General features: G+C 44.8%; 1 protein-coding gene across 1 annotated transcript in view; it reads left to right on the top strand.

Annotated features, from left to right (window-relative positions):
• The window catches only part of LOC130387947 (probable G-protein coupled receptor 158), a 76,270-nt gene that overhangs the window by 52,086 nt on the left and 2,466 nt on the right, over positions 1-21,718 (top strand). Inside the window, exons 9-11 of the mRNA XM_056597239.1 lie at positions 14,254-14,359; positions 15,734-15,880; positions 21,385-21,623. Coding sequence (XP_056453214.1) covers positions 14,254-14,359; positions 15,734-15,880; positions 21,385-21,623 — 492 coding nt within the window. The remainder of the gene's footprint in view (positions 1-14,253; positions 14,360-15,733; positions 15,881-21,384; positions 21,624-21,718) is intronic.

A 21,718-nucleotide genomic window follows, 5' to 3' on the forward strand; every position in this document is an offset into this window, starting at 1 on the left:
ACTTAAGAAAAAAAATCATAATAATCGTCCACTCGATTATATTCGTTTGTGATCGTTTGATGCAAAAATCGGAATCGAGGGCCGTGAGCTGGAAGCATAAGGAGACGATAGTCGTGTTGTTGTCGCCGTCGGGAAAACGAGAAACGGCGATTTATTTAAAAAGGTGACGAAGAAGAGGGAGGAAGCCGGTGTCGTGCCGATGTAGTTACAGATTCAATTCGATTTTAGTCAGACTAAGGTGAAAACATGCATCTTAATGATCCAATAATAGTCGGACTAAGCCAATAATTCGATTGTATTGAGTGTCATGTAAACGCACGAGTGTGTTGGTAGTGGCTGGTTTCAGATCAGTGTGTTGGTAGTGGCTGGTTTCAGATCAGTGTGTTGGTAGTAGCTGGTTTCAGATCAGTGCGTTGGTAGTGGCTGGTTTCAGATCAGTGCGTTGGTAGTGGCTGGTTTCAGATCAGTGCGTTGGTAGTGGCTGGTTTCAGATCAGTGCGTTGGTAGTAGCTGGTTTCAGATCAGTGCGTTGGTAGTGGCTGGTTTCAGATCAGTGCGTTGGTAGTGGCTGGTTTCAGATCAGTGCGTTGGTAGTGGCTGGTTTCAGATCAGTGCGTTGGTAGTGGCTGGTTTCAGATCAGTGCGTTGGTAGTGGCTGGTTTCATCGGCTGCGTTGTCAGGCGAGAGCAGCGACTCAGCAGGCTGCCTCCGTGCCTTGAGACATACTGAATAAAACATGGCCGCAACGCAGCACAGATGTACCGACCGACATCCAAAATAACCCTGCCTTCCCACTGGCTGTCTGTGTGTTCCACCAGCTGACTGTGGGAGAGTAAGGGCTGTCTGTCCATCTGTCTCGCTGTCTGTTGTGTCTGTTTCTCTGTATGTAAGCTGCTTGTGTCTCTCAGTCTGTCTTTCTGATGGATCTGTCTCACTGTCTGTTCCTCTGTCTTTCTCTCTTTCTGCATTTCTGCCTGCCTGCCTATAACGTCATGCTGTCTAACTGGATGTCTGTCAGCCTGTTTGTCTGTAAGCCTGTTGTACCTGTCTGTCTGTCAGTCTATCTGTCTGTCTGACCCAGCCTGTCTCCAGGCCCTCCAAGACCCTTCCTGCTTCTTCAAGTCATGAATCTGAATTCACTTGAAGTTACTTTGCATAAAAGTGTCGACTTAATGAATAAATAGTTATCCAAATAGTTTAGTTTCATGACGTCTTACGAGGCCTAGAAAAGGCACGCTAATCCTATACCAACACAGACTAGACGGCAGTATGAACATGTCTGGGCTTCTCCAGGCCTTAGGAGGAGGTTTATCTCCGTCCTCTCGTTCCCTGCTTCTTTGAATAAAGTGTCTGATGATTAAATGTACCTTTGCTTTAGCTGCGGTCGCGAGAACTGCAAGAGTGGAGTCCAGAAATAATCTGTGACTTTTCATCTCAAGGCTGCAGGGGGGGAAATAAAAAGGAAGGGCACATTTTTTAGAAGCACTGTGAGAGCGGTTATGAATCAGGTCTCTCTCTCTGCCCTGCAGGGAAAATATAACAGTAGGCAGTGCTGCTCACCATGCACACATCTCACACACACACTGCTGCTGGCTCCCAGAGATAACACACAGCCGCCCTTTGGTTCCCTGTGTGTGTCTGTGTGTGTGTGTGGGGGGGGGGGGGGGAGAGAGAGCGAGACAGAATGTGTGTGTTTGGGTTTGTGTGTGTGTGTGTGTGTGTGTGTGTGTGTGTGTGTGTGTGTGTGTGTGTGTGTGTGTGTGTGTGTGTGTGTGTGTGAGAGAGCGAGAGAATGTGTGTGTGTGGGTCTCTGTGTATGTGTGTGTTTGTGTGTGTGTGTGTGTGTGGTGTGTGTGTGTGTGTGTGTGTGTGTGTGTGTGTGTGTGTGTGTGTGTAGTGTGTGTGTGTGTGTGTGTGTGTGTGTGTGTGTGTGTGTGTGTGTGTGTGTGTGTGTGTGTGTGTGTGTGTGTGTGTGTGTGTGTGTGTGTTTTGTGAATTAGCTGTCATTCCTTTTTTGGGGGAAATTCTGAATAAAAAAGTAAATCTTTGAAGAACAGATAACATGACCTTGTAAATAATTGATGTTCCAATGTGTTATTTTGGTAGATGGAGATTTCCTTGTGCGCCAATAGTTCCAATCACATCCATTTCAGTGGTTTGTCACTCAACCCAGTCGCCAAGAAAAAACGTTGACGGTGTACGTTTCCATGAACACTGGATACGTAGCATTTCAACGTAAAAAATAGCGTGTCATACCTACAGTATCCACGCGTGCCGCTGTGGAGGCGGGTTTCGGGGTTTGGGTTTCAAGGCATTCGCGGCAAATTGTGGACACGATTGTTTAGGGGGGGGGGGGGGAGGTAGACTGTTGTTGACCGGGGGGGGAGGGGGGGGGGGAGACACGTTTGTTGAGGGGGACGACGGCGACACGATTGTAGGGGAGGGGGGGGGATGGGGGGGGGCGACACGTTTGTTGAGGGGGGGGGGGGGAGACACGTTTGTAGGGGGGGGGGGGCACGCTTGACAACGAGAGTTGGTTTTTATTGAACGCTCGACAACGAGAGTTGGTTTCTATTGAACGAGACTTCAACACGGAACAGCTGCACGAAACGATGGTCACGTCACTCTCGGTGACGGTGTCGACAACAATGAACACACAAACAATGTTAATAGAACAACACACAGCCACATAACATCCCGAACCCATTAACCCCACTTAATCCTAACAACAAAACAAGTTAACAAAAGCCCCTTTTGTCAATTGACAACCCCAATTCCCAGAATCCCCCGCGGCTCCGGAACACGGCGTAGCCTATATTAATCTTTATTATCTGAATGGGAAATGCAATATTTTAGGAGAGATACACCATTAAACGCGTTTCTAATGACATTTCTAGCGAGAAATGTACATTTTCCTTACATAATCTTCAGTCAGTGAATGTGTATGATCTTTATTAATCTTTATTATCTGAATGGGAAATGCAATATTTTAGGACCGATTCACCGTTAAACGTGTTTCTAATAACATTTCTAGCGAGAAATATACTTTTTACTTGCATAATCTTCAGTCAGTGATTGTGTCTGATCTTTAGTTTTATAGTTATTAGGATTTGATCGGCTCGCTCGCATGTTTCAACGAAGTCAGGTTGTTAGGAATAGGGACGCTGCTTTCGCTAAACTAGCAGCTCACGTGCTTCCTGCGTTTGTGTTATTAAACTGTTACTTTATGTAACTTTTAATGATATCATCTTGTTAGAAACACGTATATCTGAGAGCCAACCCAGTCGCCAAAAGCATACGTTGACAGTGTACGTTTCGTGAACACTGGATTACTATGAAGGTATTATTGTAGCAAAAGCTTGTGTGTGTGTGTGTGTGTCTGTATCTGTGTGTGTCTGTGCGTGCGTGTGTGTGCTTGTGTGTGTGTGCGTGCGTGTGTGTGTATAACACGCTATTTTATGTTGAAATGCGACGTAATCTATGAAGGTATTATTGTAGAAAAAGTCTTTAGCACCTGTAACTGCAGAATTTGAATGCGTACACTAAAGTCACAGTAAATTTGAAGTCGTATATATTTATTTTGCATGTGTACTCTAAAGTCACAAATGTGTAACAGTACATTTGTAGTCGTAAAAAAAATATATATTTTTTTTATACCATTGTAAACACAAAATAGGGTCTACGAGTACGCTAATCTGTGTTACAGATGCACAAATCCTTTTGCTACAATTATTGCGGCGCAGTTGGTGCAAAACACATTCGCACACCCGTGTTTCATAATCTGAGAACATGCCCAAAAGGTGTGCATTCGTAAACCCAAATTTGAACAAATGCATCAGAAGTTGCACATCTGTGAACGCTATGTTAATTCAGCATTTTAATGAGCGAGCACAAAACCATTTTACAACTGCTCGAATCTGCTCCTGCAAGTCTCAGCTGTGGGGTTTTTTGCAGGTTGTTTTGCAACACCCCTAGGTGGTAAATGTGTAGCAAAAGTATTCGTATCCGTAGATGACAGAGCGTCCGTGAGCGGGACAAAATAGTCCCGCCCATAATTTCCTAATCCAATGAAAATCGCCGGCAGGGATGCATTTCTCAAATTACACTGGGACCCACCGCGTGCCAGCCATGGAGCTATAAAGATCGCAGCATACTCAGCGCGGGATACGTTTCTTTCTGGAGAAGTGAAGAGGGCGTCCTACTGAACGGAGATGGGTATCCTACATTATGTTAAATGAAATGACTTAGTTCAAGTGAATTCTCCCCAAAGTATTGCATTAACATTTCTGAATTTATGTTATGGCGACCATTAAAATACATTGAAGGACATTTGCGGCATGTTAATGAAATACTTTGGGGGGAATTCACTTGAACTAAGTCATTTCATTTAACATAATGTAGGATACCCATCTCTGTTCAGTAGGACGCCCTCTTCACTTCTCCAGAAAGAAACGAATGATGCGATCTTTATAGCTCCATGGCTGGCACGCGATGGGTCCCAGTCAGGGACGGATGGTATAAATGGGCTAACAGGGCTAAGCCCTCTTACAGTGAAAATAAAAAAAATATTATTAAAAACTTAGAACATATTGTTTTAAATTTTGGTAGTACCTAAAGGAGCAACAGCACCAAAAAGTGACAGAAAAACCCAGGATATATACATCTTCGTTTTTTTCCTGTGAATGGGCTAAATGTATTCAGCCCAAGCGCAGTAGCGTAAGCTTCCATTGACGTTTGATTGACGGGTGCCCTGACACGCCCCCTTCATATGCTTCCCATTTGGGCTAAATTAGTTTAGCCCAAAGTCTGACCTAGCACAGTAGCTACAGTACAGTGACCTTCGACTAATCACAGCACAGTAGCGCAAGTGCAGTATGGCGGGCGTTAGCATGAAAATGAATGAAGTGGATTATTTACTTTCTAATCGGTTTTCTTTAATGTCTTTGGAGGAAAAATTGGAAGTGAAAAGATTGGGGACACATCAACCAAACGATGTATAGATTTACTGTCAGGAGTGCGGTCAGAATATGGCCGGTAATAGTGCATTTGTAAGCGGGTCAACTACGTTTCGTATCGAAACATTTAAAAAGCTGTCTAAATAACCCAACGTGACAAGTGTGTAGAGATAGTGGCCCCTCTCCAAGCTGCATTTCAGCGACAGGCAGTAACAATAAGGTTCTCTAAGGAATCGGAAATGATCTCATTTAATGTTGCATACAACATTGCCAAAGAGGAGTTGCCATTCTCAATTTAAATCCGAAATTATTCTCATGAAGAGAAATGGATTAAACATCAACCCGACGTATAGCAATGAGATGGCATGTGCACAATTCATTTTAGTAGGCCTAATGGGCGACACCTTGAAGCAAAAGACAGCTGCGGACGTCGGAAACGCCACATCTATCAGGAAGGACATGTAGGCCTATAGGCCTACATGTCCTTCATGATTGACGGCGACACAGACGTCTATACCAAAGCGTGTGTGATCGTCTACAGCCGCATTTTGCGCAAAGGGAGACCAGTCAACATTTTAATTGTGTAATACTTTAAGCACAAAAAAAGTTTTATTTTGCTTAATGGTTTAGTTCGAAATGTTCAATTTCAGCTCAGTGAAGCACTTAAAACACCATATTTTTCTTTTTTATTTATAATTGTGCTTCAAATAAAGACATGCCTTTCTCTACACCTTAATCTTGTTTAAAAATCATTCACATTATATGAAAGTTATGAACAGAGATATAAAGGTGACCTCATGGCGTCTGGAGCCCTGTGAAGTATTGATAAATGTAATGCATTCTTTAGCCCACCCACCCAAAATCACCACCAGCCGTCACTGTAATTTGAGAAATGCATCCCTGCCGGCGATTTTCATTGGAGTAGGAAATTATGGGCGGGACTATTTTGTCCCTATTTTGCTCAAATATTATTACTAAAGAACCGTTTTCCAAAGAACGAAATGTAAACCAATGCATTCTGAATGGGAGTGTTTCTTCGATTTTTCCATGCTACACAGAACGAAATGTAAACCCATGCAAATAAAGACTTCATGGTCATAATAATTTAAATATCATTAATCTCCTGAGTGCGTTGGGTGGTATTCTATTTTTTTCAACGGGGCTGGTGCCGTCTTCTTTTGACCTTTTGACCCCAGACTTCTGGGGGAATAGCTGAATCAATTCATTAGTCAATCAGAAGCATGTAAATATCTTCCCGGTGGCGTAGGAGGACGAACAAGGTGTCCTTCAACATCTACGCTTCCAATGCGATTGCAACGGTGCCACACATGAGCATATTCGAACATGTTTAATGGTAGTAATTAGCAGAGGTGGGGGTAAGTCACTCATGTGCAAGTCACAAGCAAGTCTCAAGTCATAACCTTCAAGTCTCAAGCAAGTCCCAAGTCACTGTGGTGAGAATCAAGCAAGTCACAAGTCAAGTCATTGCTCAGGTCAAGCAAGTCACAAGTCAAGTCATACAAAAATCTGATCATCTAACCCAGTTTCCACATTTAAAAATTGGTAGAGTGAGTGGTTCATAAGTGGAGTTTTATTTCAACATTAACAATAACAATGTCTTAACATTAACAATAACTGAAACTATTCAAAACATTCCAAAACCATTATGTGAATAGGCCCAAAACTGAAGGCAGATCTGTCCATCACAAATGTCCAGGTAGTGGTTCAACTGAATTTGGGGACTGGAACTTGAACCCTCTTAATTTTTTTGCGGTATGCTGAGAACAGCCCAGTCTGACGCTCTGGCTCTGACGGTGTAATTTTACTTGAAAATTACTTGAAATCATTATTATAACCCACTTACAGCCACTGAGTTAGAAGTAGCCTACTGACATGAAAATTAAACAAGTCAATCATCTGTGGAACGGGCAGGGCTCGAAAAACTCCAGCCAATGATTTTCAGAACCACCGAGTGGCATTGGACAGTAAGTACGTCAATCAAACGGTCGTACTGCACTCCCCCTCCCCCGCTCCCCGCGAGTGACCACTTCGTGCACGTGCACGTGCACGTACTCAAAGCTCGTGACCCAGAGCAAGCTTCTGTTTGTTGTTATCCTGCGGTAGCTACTGGAGCTAGCTAACTAGCTAATCTCACAAATCTCATACATATTTCCTCCAAACCAAAAACAACCTTAAAGCCTATCAACAACACCATCAAGATGGGTCTACTTAATGTTAGGTCTCTTAATAACAAATCATTTTTAGTTAATGATTTTATTACCACCTCTAAACTGGATTTTATGTTTTTAACTGAAACATGGCTGGAACAAAATAACAGTGCAACCGTTCTGATAGAGACAGCTCCTCCCAACTATAACTTTTTTGATGCATGTAGATCTGGGAAAAGAGGTGGAGGGGTTGCTGTTATATTTAAAAATGATTTTCAGGGGAAACAGATGTTATTTGGTGATTTTCCATCATTCGAATACCTTTGTGCTGTATTGAAATGCTCCCCCAGAGTTCTCCTATTAATTATTTACAGGCCACCCACATACTCTGCAAATTTTTTCGATGAATTCACAGAATTATTGTCTAGCATCTCCACAGACTTTGACTGTCTAGTTATAACTGGTGACTTCAATTTTCATACTGATGATTTGAATGACAAGTGTGCAAAAAAACTTTTTACCATTTTGGACACATTTGAACTGTCCCAACATGTGAAAGAGACTACTCATTGTAAGGGCCACACTCTAGACCTGGTTATCACAAAGGGCCTCAATGTTTCTGATCTCTCTGTGACTGATCCTTCCTTGTCTGACCACTTTTGTGTTTTCTTTAATATATCGTTTATTCCCGACATACAGACAAAATCAAATACTGTCAAAAAACGGTATATCAATGAAGAATCGTATGTACTTTTTAGAAAGGCCATCTCCTTACTACCACCTCTCAACCCATGTTCTGCTGATGATCTTGTAGAAAACTTTAATTTGAAAATTTTGAAAATCATGGATGTCATTGCACCTTATAAGGTTAAAACGATTTCTGGAAAGCAAAAGGCACCCTGGAGAAAAGCTGCCTCTGTAACAGCACAGAAAAAAGAATGCAGGAAGGTTGAACGCATCTGGCGTAAAACAAAACTTCAAATTCACCATGATATCTACAAAGAGAGCCTCCGTGCCTACAATTCAGACTTAAAAAGTGCTAGAGAAACATTTTTCTCCAATATCATTAAATCCAATAATAATAATGCAAAAACCCTATTTGCAACTGTTGACAGACTGACCAACCCCCCAACACAAATTCCACCTGATCTCCATTCCACGCAGAAATGCAATGAGTTTGCAGCTTTTTATACTGATAAAATTGAAGGCATCAGACGCGCCATCAATATCTCCACTTCAAACAAAAATGTTGGACTACCACCCTGTTCAGGCAAAAGTAACGTGGCAGGGATGGCATGCTTTAATGTTATTGACTCTAAAACTCTTGTGGAAACTGTTACACAACTAAAGCCATCCACCTGTTGCCTTGATTCTTTACCTACCAACCTCTTTAAGAATGTTTTTGACTGCCTAGCAATAGACATATTGCAGATAGATAACAACTCTCTCCAGTCAGGCAACTTTCCAAAAGCCCTGAAAACTGCAGTTATTAAACCCCTTTTAAAAAAGCGGAGCCTAGATACCTCTATTATTAACAACTACAGACCAATATCAAATCTGCCCTTCATAAGTAAAATCATTGAGAAAGTTGTCCTCCAGCAACTTAATCACTTCCTGGCATCAACTGGTTGTTATGACACCTTCCAATCAGGATTTCGACCCCTGCACAGCACTGAGACCGCCCTCATTAAAGTTGTAAACGACATCCGTCTTAACACAGACTCTGGAAAAACCTCAATACTAATGCTACTAGACCTCAGTGCTGCATTCGACACTGTAGACCATACAATACTTTTGGACAGGTTAGAAAACTGGGTGGGGTTTTCAGGCACAGTCTTAAATTGGTTCAGATCCTACCTACAAAATAGGAACTACTTTGTTTCCATCGGCGACTTTGTATCAGAATCAACCAACGTGATGTGTGGAGTCCCAAGGTTCGATCTTAGGACCCTCTTTATTCAACATCTACATGCTCCCACTAGGGCAAATCATGCATAATAACAATATTGACCATCATTGCTATGCTGATGACACGCAAATCTATGTATCGCTATCACCAAATGACTATCGGCCCATAGATCTGCTGTGCCAGTGCATTGAGCAAGTGAAAGACTGGATGTGCCGAAATTTCCTTCAGCTAAATGAGGATAAAACAGAGATAATTGTATTTGGTGCTAAAACGGAAAGGCTTAAAGTAACCCAACACCTTCACTCTCTGTCCCTGAAAACCTCAATCAAAGCCAGAAACCTAGGGGTTATCATGGATTCTGATTTACATTTCGAAAGTCACATCAAATCAGTTACAAAATCTGCATATTATCACCTTAAAAATGTAGCAAGACTTAGAGGGCTCATGTCCACAGAAGACTTACAAAAACTTGTACATGCCTTTATCACTAGTAAGCTTGATTACTGCAATGGTCTCCTTACAGGTCTCCCAAAACAAACTCTAAGGAAGCTTCAGCTTGTTCAGAATGCTGCTGCTAGAGTATTAACAAAGACCAAAAAATTTGAACATATTACACCAATTCTTAAATCGTTACATTGGCTTCCTGTAGGTCAGAGAATTGATTTTAAAATCATGTTGCTAACCTATAAATCCCTACATGGTTTAGGCCCAAAATATTTAACTGATATGCTTCCACTACATAAGCCTTCTAGAACACTAAGATCTTCTGAGACCAATCTGTTAATTATCCCCCGAGTAAACACGAAACATGGGAAAGCAGGATTTAGTTACTATGCAACAAATAGCTGGAATAAACTCCCTGAGGATTTAAGACTTGCCCCAACTCTGAGCACCTTCAAAACAAGATTGAAGACTTTTATGTTTGCTTTAGCTTTCTGCTAAATCTTAAATACTTTAGCTTTATTTTACTAAAATGCCTTTTTAACTCACTTTCAATTTTACTTACTAAAAAGCCTTTTTAACTTTCTATTTTACTAATTTCTTTGCATATGTTTTCTTTTCTTTTTTAATGTATAACAATGTTTATATGTGAAGCACTTTGAGTCTGCCTTGTGTATGAAAAGTGCTATATAAATAAAGTTGCCTTGCCTTGCCTTGCCTAATCAACATTTGGACCTAGCACTAGAAGACAACCCTAAACTCCAACCTAGCTAGCCTGGCTCACTCTCGCGCATCTGTGTTCGCGCTCTTGCGTGATTGCGCGTCCATGTTCTTGGAATGGGTGGAGTCAGAGTCAGCGTTGAACGAGAGGGGGTAGGACCATTTGAGTTGTGTATTTTTAAAATCGGCTGGCGTATCGCAAATCCCATATCCAACATTTAATCTAACTTTAAAAAAGTCATTTTGAGTCATCTGTCTCAAGTCTAAGTCAAGTCTCAAGTCATGAAGACCAAGTCAAAGTCAAGTCGAGTCTTTTATCAGTGTTAGTCAAGCAAGTCTCAAGTCCTCAAATTTGCGACTCGAGTCTGACTCGAGTCAAGTCATGTGATTCGAGTCCCCCATGTCTGGTAATTAGCTGTCGAAATTGGAGGCCTTAATCAATAATGAGCAGCTATTGATTTGCTTCCCGATAAAAATGTGTGACAAATGACATGTTATTTAGCATCTACACGTTGAGCTGAGTCCAATGACACCAAGCATGACACTCTAGCTAATGGTAACATGTATTTTACATGGTACACCTAGGTCTAGGACATGATCTCGGTGTAGCAAGAGGGCGAGCTTGATCTCATTGGACTCAGCTTAACGTGTAGATGCTAATTAACATGTAATTTGTCAAAAATCTCCATCGGGAAGCAAATCTATAGCTGATCATTATTGATAAAGGCCTCCAAAATCGACAGCTAATTACTACCCCGAAACATATTCAAATATGATCATGTGTGGCCCTGTTGCAATCGTCTCGAAACGTAGATGTCAAAGGACACCTTGTTTGCCCTGTTGCACGACCGGGAAGATATTTTCATACTTCTAATAGATTGATTCATATTTTAAGGTTCTCGGAGTGAGACTTTAAGCGGCTGCAGCAGAAGTGTTGAGACGAAAGATGATATCAAGACATTAATAGAATATTCCCATTCACATTATGATTCTTCGTCATAACATCCGACCAAACATCCTTTACATTCACCGAGCGAAGATATGAAAGTCCAGGCCCCCCCTTCCTGCACTCGGGGTCCGACCGGGCCAAATTTCAGTGCGGGGGGTCCCAGTTAGGCCCTAGAATATGGTATTCAAATTTCAGGGCGGTAGGACCTTCCTATCTCAAAAACTGTTTTTCCACCACATTCTGAACCATTAGGTCTCGCAGGCAACACTTCTGAAGGGGCTTTGTCCAAATGACAGTCCATTTGGGAAAACTTTTTTTCTCTATGGGCTAGAACTACAAATCTTGGATATGTCGTTCTCGGGGCCCCGGGAAATGTGTGTAAACATTTTAGCATCCCTAGCTATCTCGAAAAGGCCGGAAAAGGGGCGTGACCTCCAACAGTACAGTCACTGTACATAAGACAGAGGTTAGTTTCTAGGCCCCATTTTTTGCGGGATGGAGGTGTACATTTGTGGCTTAATGTGTGTAGACACAGCTGGCCTGTGGCCACGTCTTTGAAGTCTGGGGTCAAAAGGTCAAAAGGAGCCGGCACCACGCCGCTTATGAGATAACAAAAAGTGAATCTGTATTTCTCTCATAACATTTTGTCATTATTGAAGAGAGGCCTGATTCTCAGATATGCATGTTGGACTGTTAGGGTATAGGTCTGGGAAGAACTTCAGGCCAAAATCTTGCAAGCGAGCCGCTGGGTGCAGGTGCAACGAGATGGAGCACTTGCTGAGTCATTTCCTGTAGGGCTGGAGCCACAGGTTGAAGCGTATATGCGTCCTTTGAAACCCCCTTTGATATATAAGAGACCCCAAGGTACAGTTTACTTAAATGTTCTCGCCTCAGTCACCTATTGCATCACTTCCTTTAAGGCTTCGGCCTCCTAATTGATCATTGTAGTATAATTGAATGCCCTCTTTCATATTATATGATACTTCCACCACTGGGACGTGGCAACAACACTCCAAATCCATATGGGGGGGGGGGATGCTTTTGGACAGTAGGGGTGTACACTAGACATAAATAGGAAGCAAACTCAGGAGAAGGAATGACCTCTCACAAATATTTATTGAATAAATTGTTTGAAATAACCCTGCCTCGTTAAATCAATGAACTTGGTGTTTTGCTTTCAAAATAGGTTATAGAAGAAGTCTAAACTGCAGAAAATAAAAACATCCAAGCTGCCTTTTAAGGATACCTCGGAATATCTGTCTATTTTTTAACCGTCGGACCCCAGTTTACGACAAAAACAACACAATTTACGGCAGCTCCTTTGCCGCGTGGTTTTTAGAGCCATGTAAGGATTAGAGGGGGAGGTCGATAGCAACCACCATAGCAACCATGACGGTCAAGTGACTTGATGCAGCCCCGTTGAAAAAAATAGAATACCACCCAACACACTCAGGAGATTAATGATATTTAAATTATTATGACCATGAAGTCTTTATTTGCATGGGTTTACATTTCGTTCTGTGTAGCATGGAAAAAACTGAGAAACACTCCCATTCAGAATGCATTGGTTTACATTTCGTTCTTTGGAAAACGGTTCTTTAGTAATAATATTTTAGGGAATTTTGTTATTGTTTTAGCAGCGAAATGCACCGTGTGCGTGTGTGTGTCTGTGTCTGTGTGTGTCTGTGCGTGCGTGTGCGTGTGTGTGCTTGTGTGTGTGTGCGTGCGTGTGTGTGTATAACACGCTATTTTATGTTGAAATGCGACGTAATCCAGTGTTCACGAAACGTACACTGTCAACGTATGCTTTTGGCGACTGGGTTGGCTCTCAGATATACGTGTTTCTAACAAGATGATATCATTAAAAGTTACATAAAGTAACAGTTTAATAACACAAACGCAGGAAGCACGTGAGCTGCTAGTTTAGCGAAAGCAGCGTCCCTATTCCTAACAACCTGACTTCGTTGAAACATGCGAGCGAGCCGATCAAATCCTAATAACTATAAAACTAAAGATCAGACACAATCACTGACTGAAGATTATGCAAGTAAAAAGTATATTTCTCGCTAGAAATGTTATTAGAAACACGTTTAACGGTGAATCGGTCCTATAATATTGCATTTCCCATTCAGATAATAAAGATTCAAAAATATCATACACATTCACTGACTGAAGATTATGTAAGGAAAATGTACATTTCTCGCTAGAAATGTCATTAGAAACGCGTTTAATGGTGTATCTCTCCTAAAATATTGCATTTCCCATTCAGATAATAAAGATTAATATAAGCTACGCCGTGTTCCGGAGCCGCGGGGGATTCTGGGAATTGGGGTTGTCAGTTGACAAATGGGGCTTTTGTTAACTTGTTTTGATGTTAGGATTAAGTGGGGTTAATGGGTTCGGGATGTTATGTGGTTGTGTGTTGTTCTATCAACATTGTTTGTGTGTTCATTGTTGTCGACACCGTCACCGAGAGTGACGTGACCATCGTTTCGGGAAGCTGTTCCGTGTTGAAGTCTCGTTCAATAAAAACCAACTCTCGTTGTCGAGCGTTCAATAAAAAACAACTCTCGTTGTCGAGCGTGCCCCCCCCTACAAACGTGTCTCCCCCCCCCCCCTCAACAAACGTGTCGTCGTCCCCCCCCTCAACAAACGTGTCTCCCCCCCCCCCCTCCCCGGTCAACAACAGTCTACCTCCCCCCCCCCCCCTAAACAATCGTGTCCACAATTTGCCGCGAAAGCCGTGAAACCCAAACCCCGAAACCCGCCTCCACAGCGGCACGTGTGGATACTGTAGGTATAACACGCTATTTTTTACGTTGAAATGCTAAGTATCCAGTGTTCATGGAAACGTACACCGTCAACGTTTTTTCTTGGCGACTGGGTTGTGTCACTTTGTATTTATCATTTAGGTTCAGTCAGCTCCGAAGTCCAGTTAGAGTTTAACTCAAAATGCACCCATGAGTTTAACTACACCCATGGGTTTAACTGCACCCATGAGTTTAACAACACCCATGAGTTTAACTACACCCATGAGTTTAACTGCACCCATGAGTTAAACCAGGGTTCCCATATTATGTGTCATTATGTCTGTATTGTATTATTTTGCAGGTTCTCTCTGGCACCAGGTCTCCACCCTGATTGGATGCTGCTGCTTGTCTTTGGCCACACCCACCTGACAGTATCCGTGACGCTAGGCCTGCTCCTTGTTCCCAAGGTAACGCAGTCATTCATGTTTATCCCCCTCAAGTGTCCCCTAGTGGCTAACGCAGAGAGAGAGAGAGAGAGAGAGAGAGAGAGAGAGAGAGAGAGAGGGCGAGAGAGAAAAAAAGAGAGAGACAGAGAAAGAGAGAGAGCGAGAGAGAGAGAGAGAGAGGGCGAGAGAGAAAAAGAGAGAGAGAGAGAGAGAGAGAGAGAGAGAGAGAGAGAGAGAGAGAGAGAGAGAGAGAGAGAGGGAGAGAGAGAGAGTGCGAGAGAGAAAAAGAGAGAGAGAGAGAGAGAGAGAGAGATGAGGGAAGGAAGGAAGGGAGGGAGGGAGGGAGGGAGGGAGGGAGGGAGAGGGCGAGAGACAGAGAGAGAGAGGGAGGGAAGGAGGGAGAAGGGTCCGGGCCTCAGGGTCACATGGAAGTTCAGTCAAGGCTGGTTCCAGTGTTCAAATAACATGGAGAACCAGGGCTACACCCTCCTTCTGTCTCACACACACACACACACACACACACACACACACACACACACACACACACACACACACACACACACACACACACACACACACACACACACACACACACACACACAGGTTCTTGCATAAACACACACACAAACCCCACACAAACACACACACCGACACCCATACAAAATAAACATGAACACACACACACACACACACACACACACACACACACACACACACAGAGAGACACACACACACACACACACACACACACACACACACACACACACACACACACACACACACACACAGACACACACAGAGACACACACAAGCACACAGGCACTTACATAAACATAACCAAACACTCACACAAACGCATACACAGACACCCATACAAAACACACATGCACACACAGACACACACACACAAACAGACACCAACACACAGAAAAATAAACAAACAAATACACCCCCCCCACACAAACACACACACACAAACACAAATCCAGAAAAAACACGCACACACACACACGCACACACACACACACACACACACACTTACATAAATACAGACACAGACCCACACACACACAAACACACACACAAACACACACATACTTCCATAAATACAGACACAGACACACACACAAAAATACACAAACACACACACACACACACACACACACACACACACACACACATTCACACAAAGAGACACACACACACACACACACACACAAATACGCACACACTTATACGGACACAGGGCATTTTTACACTGCCATTCCGGTTCGGTCGCGGCTTGGCACGCCCGGCAATTTCAGTCTTGCCTGTGTGAAACCGAAGGCTACAAAGGCTACAAAAAGGCTACAAACGCAATGAACTATGGTTCACCCCCCCCCCCCGGCACTCTAGTTCCTGTCCAAGGGGACCCAGGCCCGGGATGACATCGCCACAGAGGCCTACGAGGAGGAGCTGGACATGGGCCGCTCGGGCTCCTACCTCAACAACAGCATCACCTCGGCCTGGAGCGAGCACAGCCTGGACCCCGAGGACATACGGGTGAGACCCCACGACCTCCTGGAACATTCTCATTAAAACCCACACGCCGTAACAGTAGCTCAGGAGGTAGAGAGGGTTGACATGTAACCAGAAGGTTGCCAGTTCGATCCCCGGTATGCCAAGCTGAGTGCCAAGGAGTCCCTGAGCAAGACGGCTCACCCTGACTGCTACTGATGATCTGTGTCACCGTGTGTTGTTGACTCCTGTCGGTGTGGGAATCTGTGTATGAATGGTTGTAAGTCACTTCGGATAAAGGCGTTTGCTAAAATGCCTTAAAAAATGTATGTGGATTTAGAGCATAAAAACACAATTGGGGCATTATTTGTTTCATTCAGGGGACAGTCTGGCAGTGGGGTACCGAACATCAACAGCCTACCTGTAGGCCTCATTGAGTAAGATGGCCACCGTGTGTCGTTAATGGCTCTGAGCTCACTTTGCTGCTTTGGTTGGCCATTGAGTTAACAGTCACTGAGTTATAATTAAAGTGTGATTTGTGGGATGGAGTGTATTCTGTTGCACTTGGTTCATACAGGCCCATGTGCCTTAAATGAACTTGGATTGTCCTTTCACTTACACACACTTTCAAATCATAACCACAGGCTTGTCTCCCCTAAAGAGCCCAGCCCTGAGCAGGTCGGGGTCAGCCGATAGTCCAAGGGGGACTACAATATATGACATGAACCTTTGACACATCTTTTCTTGACGTGGAAGTTCAGGTGGACATGCAAGGAAAGACCTTACCAAGGAAACCTGAGCAAACCTCATAAAGGAAAGATGTAGCCCACAACAAGCTAGGTCTAATATAAATAAGAGGTCACAGAGTACGGAAAGAACAGCTTGTGCAGTGGGCGTTGGGCTGTGGTTAAGCAGCGCTAGACACATTTAGAGGTGACGCAGGTGGCTGTGGAACAGCAGGTGCCACAAAATGGAGGTGGACTTTCAATCTTGCTTTGTTCAAACAAATTAGTTCACCTCCTTCCCTCCCTTCGTTTCTTCAGTCCTACCTTTTCTCGTTCCGTCCTTTCTCCAATCCTCCCTCCCTTCCTTCCTTCCTTCCTTCCTTCCTTCCTTCCTTCCTTCCTTCCTTCCTTCCTTCCTTCCTTCCTTCCTTCCTTCCTTCCTTCCTTCCTTCCTTCCTTCCTTCCTCTGTGCCATCCTTCCTTATCTCCATTCCTCCCCTCCTCCGCCCTTCTACTTCCCGCCTCCCCTTCTTTTTCCTTTCAGATTCAGATTTCTTTATTGTCCTTGTTTAACAGAGTTAATCAACGAAATTAAGTTTAGAGCATCACCACTGGCATAGTATATAAATATATTAATATATAAAAATAAAAATAAAAAAAGATAAATAGATAAGTAAATAAATAAATAACAATAATAACTTGAATAAGAATGCAGCCAAGTCCAGTCCATAGTTGTGATGAGTGAGAGTGAGGGGGGTTGGGGGGCTGCAGTCCTGCAATAGATGGAAAATAGTGTACAGTGCAGCAATGCAGTCCGGTTCAGTTATTGAGTGGGAGTTATAGTGGGAGTTATATGACCGAGGGGGTGGGGTGGGGGGTGCGGGGGGCAGGTTGTTCGTTCAGCAGTCTGACAGCCTTTGGATAGAGGCTATTGGTCAATCTGCTGGACCTGGAGCGGATGGAACGGTATCTCCGTCCGGAGGGCAGTCGCTGAAAGAGATGGTGCGCTGGGTGGACCTGGTCCTTTAGGATGTTGTTCACCCGGCGTAGGCAGCGGGAGGTGAAGACTGTGGAGATCTCTGGGAGGCTCTTCCCAATGATCCTCCCCGCAGCCTTGACCACTCTGTGGAGGGCCTCCTTTTCGGCCCTGGTGCAGCTGGAGAACCACACCAGGAGTCCGTAGGTGAGTACACTCTACTGCGCAGTGATAGAAGTTGACCATCAGTCCCTGTGGAAGTTTAGCCCATTTTAGTTTCCGAAGGTAGAAGAGGTGTTGTTGTGCCTTACCCACGGCAGAGGTGATGTTGGTCCTCCAGGACAGATCGTCGGCCACAGTCACACCCAGAAACTTGAAGTTGGACACCCTCTCTACCTCCTCCCCTCCGATTAGGAGTGGAGAGTGGCTGAGGTGTCTGGCCCTGCGTAAATCGATGATCACTTCCTTGGTCTTGGTGGTGTTGAGAACCAGGTTTTGATCACCGCACCACTCTACCAGTCTCTCGGCCTCCCTCCTGTATGAGGTCTCATCATTTCCTGTGATGAGGCCAAGTACTGTTGTGTCGTCAGCAAATTTCACTATGAGGTTAGATGGAGAAGAGGAGCAGCAGTCGTGAGTGAAAAGTGTGTAGAGAAGTGGGCTGAGCACGCAACCCTGGGGGGCCCCGGTGTTCATGGGCAGAGTGGGGGAGACATGCTTGCCAATCCTGACATGTTGTGTACGGTGTGTTAGAAAGTCCAAAATCCAATTGCATAAAGTGGTGTTCAGGCCAAGTTTGTGTAGTTTGCTGTGTAGCTTGTTAGGCAGGATAGTGTTGAAAGCTGGACTAAAGTCAACAAAAAGGAGTCGCCCATATGTGTTACTGTGCTCAAGATGTTCTAGTAGAGTGTGTAACACAATGGCAATGGCATCCTCTGTTGACCTGTTCTTCCGGTAAGCAAACTGATTCTGATCTAATGATGGCGGCATGGAGGCTTTAATGTGTTTCATGACTAGTTTCTCAAAGCATTTTGCGACGATAGGGGTGAGTGCCACAGGCCTGTAGTTGTTCAGACCTGCAACATTTGGTTTCTTGCGAACCGGGACTATTGTTGCTGCCTTGAGACATCCTGGGACCCAGGATGAGGCCAGAGACAGGTTAAAGATGGTGGTGAGAACTGGAGCTAGTTCAGAGCACAGTCCTTGAGCACCCGTCCCTGGACTCCATCTGGGCCTGCTGCCTTCCTGATGTTGATGTTGCGTAGGATGAGTCTGACCTCATGAGTGCTCAGGACTAGGGTGGAGCCGTCAGAGGGGAGACGGGGCGTCCTTGTTGTTCCTCTCAAAACGTGCGTAAAATATGTTTAACTCCTCCGCTAGGGGGGCGCTGCTGTTGACAGGGGGGGATGTTCTTCCCTTGTAGTCCGTTATTGCCCTAACGCCCTCCCACACCTGCCGGGGGCATGAGGCGCTGTTGAACTGAGCTTCAATGCGGGTCATGTATGCTTGCTTGGCAGAACTGATGCCTTTCTTCAGGTCGGATCTTGCCGTGCAGTATGCATTGGTGTCACCGGTTCTGTACGCTGCATTCCTGGCTCGTAGTAAGGATTTTACTTTAGGTGTCATCCAGGGTTTAACGTTTGGGAAGACACAGAATTGTTTCCAGGATGTAACAATATCCACACAAAAATTGATGTAGTCAAGGACTGAGACAAGATAATTATTCAGAGACCTACGTGTCAACACACCCAGTCCACTGAAAATGTCCCAGTCTGTGGAGCTGAAGCAGTCCTGGAGCCTAGGGATGGCGTCCTCAGGCCAAATCCTGACAGACCTGACTTCGGGCCTACCGGCTCTGATTTTGGGTGAGTGCCAGGGGTGCAGGAGGAGCGAAACATGATCAGAGAGACCTAGGTGGGGGTACGCCTGGGTTCTGTATGCATGGGCTATGTTGGTATAAACCTGATCAAGTGTGTTGCTCCCTCTGGTAGCGCATTTTACATTACGGTGGAAAGAATGAAGTACAGACTTTAAGTCAGCATGATTAAAATCCCCCGCTGCAATAAAGATACTGTCGGGATGTGCCAGCAGGCTATTGTTTACAATGTCCTGTAGCCTTACTAGTGCCAGCTTAGCATTGGCGTCGGGTGGAATGTAAACAGCACAGATGTAAACAGAAGAGAATTCTCTTGGTAAGTAAAACGGTCTGCATTGGAGCAACAAAAATTCCACGTCAGGGCAACAATGTTTGCTAACAACTGTGACATTGGTACACCACAAGTCATTGGTATAGATACACAGACCTCCTCCTAGCTTCTTACCCGAGTCAGCTGTTCTGTCTGCTCGATAGGCAGTGCGGCCATCTAGCTCAATAGCCGAGTCCGGGGTCTTTTTATCCAGCCAGGTTTCCGAAAAGATTAAGCTGCAGCAGTTCTTCATGTGTTTTTGTGAAACTAGTTCCAGTCGGATCACATCCACCTTGTTGCGGATCGAACGGACATTTGAGAGAAAGATGGTAGGAAGCGGGGGTTTGAATGGGTTCGCTTTGAGCCTAGCCCACGTACCTCCGCGTTTTCCCCTCTTCTGCAGCCTCGCACAGCGTCTCCTCCTCCGCTTCTCAGCCTCAGGAGTGCTGGATGGTGATCTGGTGATCTCGGCTGGGATGGTGAAGTCCGCTGGGAGTTGGCGAAATGGAGCGTTGTTGAGCTTTAAAAGTGCATTTCGGCTGTACTTCATTGTCGGGGTTTGAAAGCAGTGTGGAAAAAACAACAACTGTGTGGAATAATATTAAGTGCTACCAAAAACTACAAAACATTCCCGATTTTTGGGAGATCCGGGCCGTTGCAACTATGTTGCAACTATGTCCGCCGCCGCCATGGCAACAAAGCCATGTCAGCTGTTCTGTCTGCTCGATAGGCAGTGCGGCCATCCAGCCCGAGTCCGGGGTCTTTTCTCCAGCCAGGTTTCCGTAAAGACCAAGCTGCAGCAGTTCTCGTTCTCGATGTGCCCTGTGAAGCCAGTTCCAGTCGGATCTGCAGCCGCGCACAGCGTCTCCTCCTCCGCTTCTTAGCCTCAGGAGCGCTGGATGGCGAAGTCAGCTTGGAGTTGGGCGAAAAGGAGCGTTGTTGATCTTTAAAAGTTAATTCCGGCTGTACTTCATTGTTGGGTCCGAAAGCAGTGTGAAAAGCCGTGTGAAATAATATTAAGTGCTACCAAAAATTACAAAAAAAACATGCCCGTTTGGGGAGCTCCGGGCCGCTGCAACTATGTGCTCCGCCGCCATGGCAACCTTTCCTCCCTCTCTTCCTCCCTCCCTGTCTCCCTTCCTCCCATCCTCCCTTCCTCCCTTCCTCCCTGTCTCCTCCCTCCTCCCTCCTCAGGAGCATTATGTGTCAGCCTAATGAACTTATTGTACTTTTCTAAAGTGAACTATTTTCTTGTGGTAGAACATGGGCCTGCGTAGATGAAAATTAACTTAACTCAACTTGAGGTAAATACTGAGGAATGCGTCCCCCTTACAAACATCACGTCTATTCCGGTGTTCCCCACCTTGTTTTGGCGAAGGCTGGGCAGACTCACCCCCATAATGATAACAGTAACTTATAACACACTTAAAGAGGTGGGGCTTGATTATGAGCTGAGTCAAGAATCAGTCAGACTAGCGATTGTATGAATTGTCAAACATGCACTGCAATGAGGCCAAAAGTTGTATTACGCATAACAACGAATTCAACAATAAAGCCAATGCGAAATAACAGGTATATTAATGACCTATAGATTAGGTATATGTCTGTAAAACGAGTCTTGTTGGATCACTAATTGGGAGCCCCTGGACTCTTCTTCCCCAGGATGAGCTGAAGAAGCTGTACGCCCAGCTGGAGGTGTACAAGAGGAAGAAGATGCTGGCCAACAACCCCCACCTGCAGAAGAAGCGCAGCTCCAAGAAGGGGCTGGGCCGCTCTCTGATGCGGCGCATCACGGAGATCCCTGAGAGCATGCAGCACGTGCACCGCCAGGGGAGCCGCGACGACGAGCAGGGCAGCACCCGTAGCACGCTGAGGAGGAACCCCTTCGACCCCAACCACCACCACCACCCGCACCACAGTAAGCCACCACCACCACCACCATCACCACCACCTCAGTAAGCCTCCAACACCACCACCACCTCGGTAAGGTCTGACG

The sequence above is a fragment of the Gadus chalcogrammus genome, chromosome 8 (assembly GCF_026213295.1).
Source record: "Gadus chalcogrammus isolate NIFS_2021 chromosome 8, NIFS_Gcha_1.0, whole genome shotgun sequence".
Taxonomy (NCBI): domain Eukaryota; kingdom Metazoa; phylum Chordata; class Actinopteri; order Gadiformes; family Gadidae; genus Gadus; species Gadus chalcogrammus.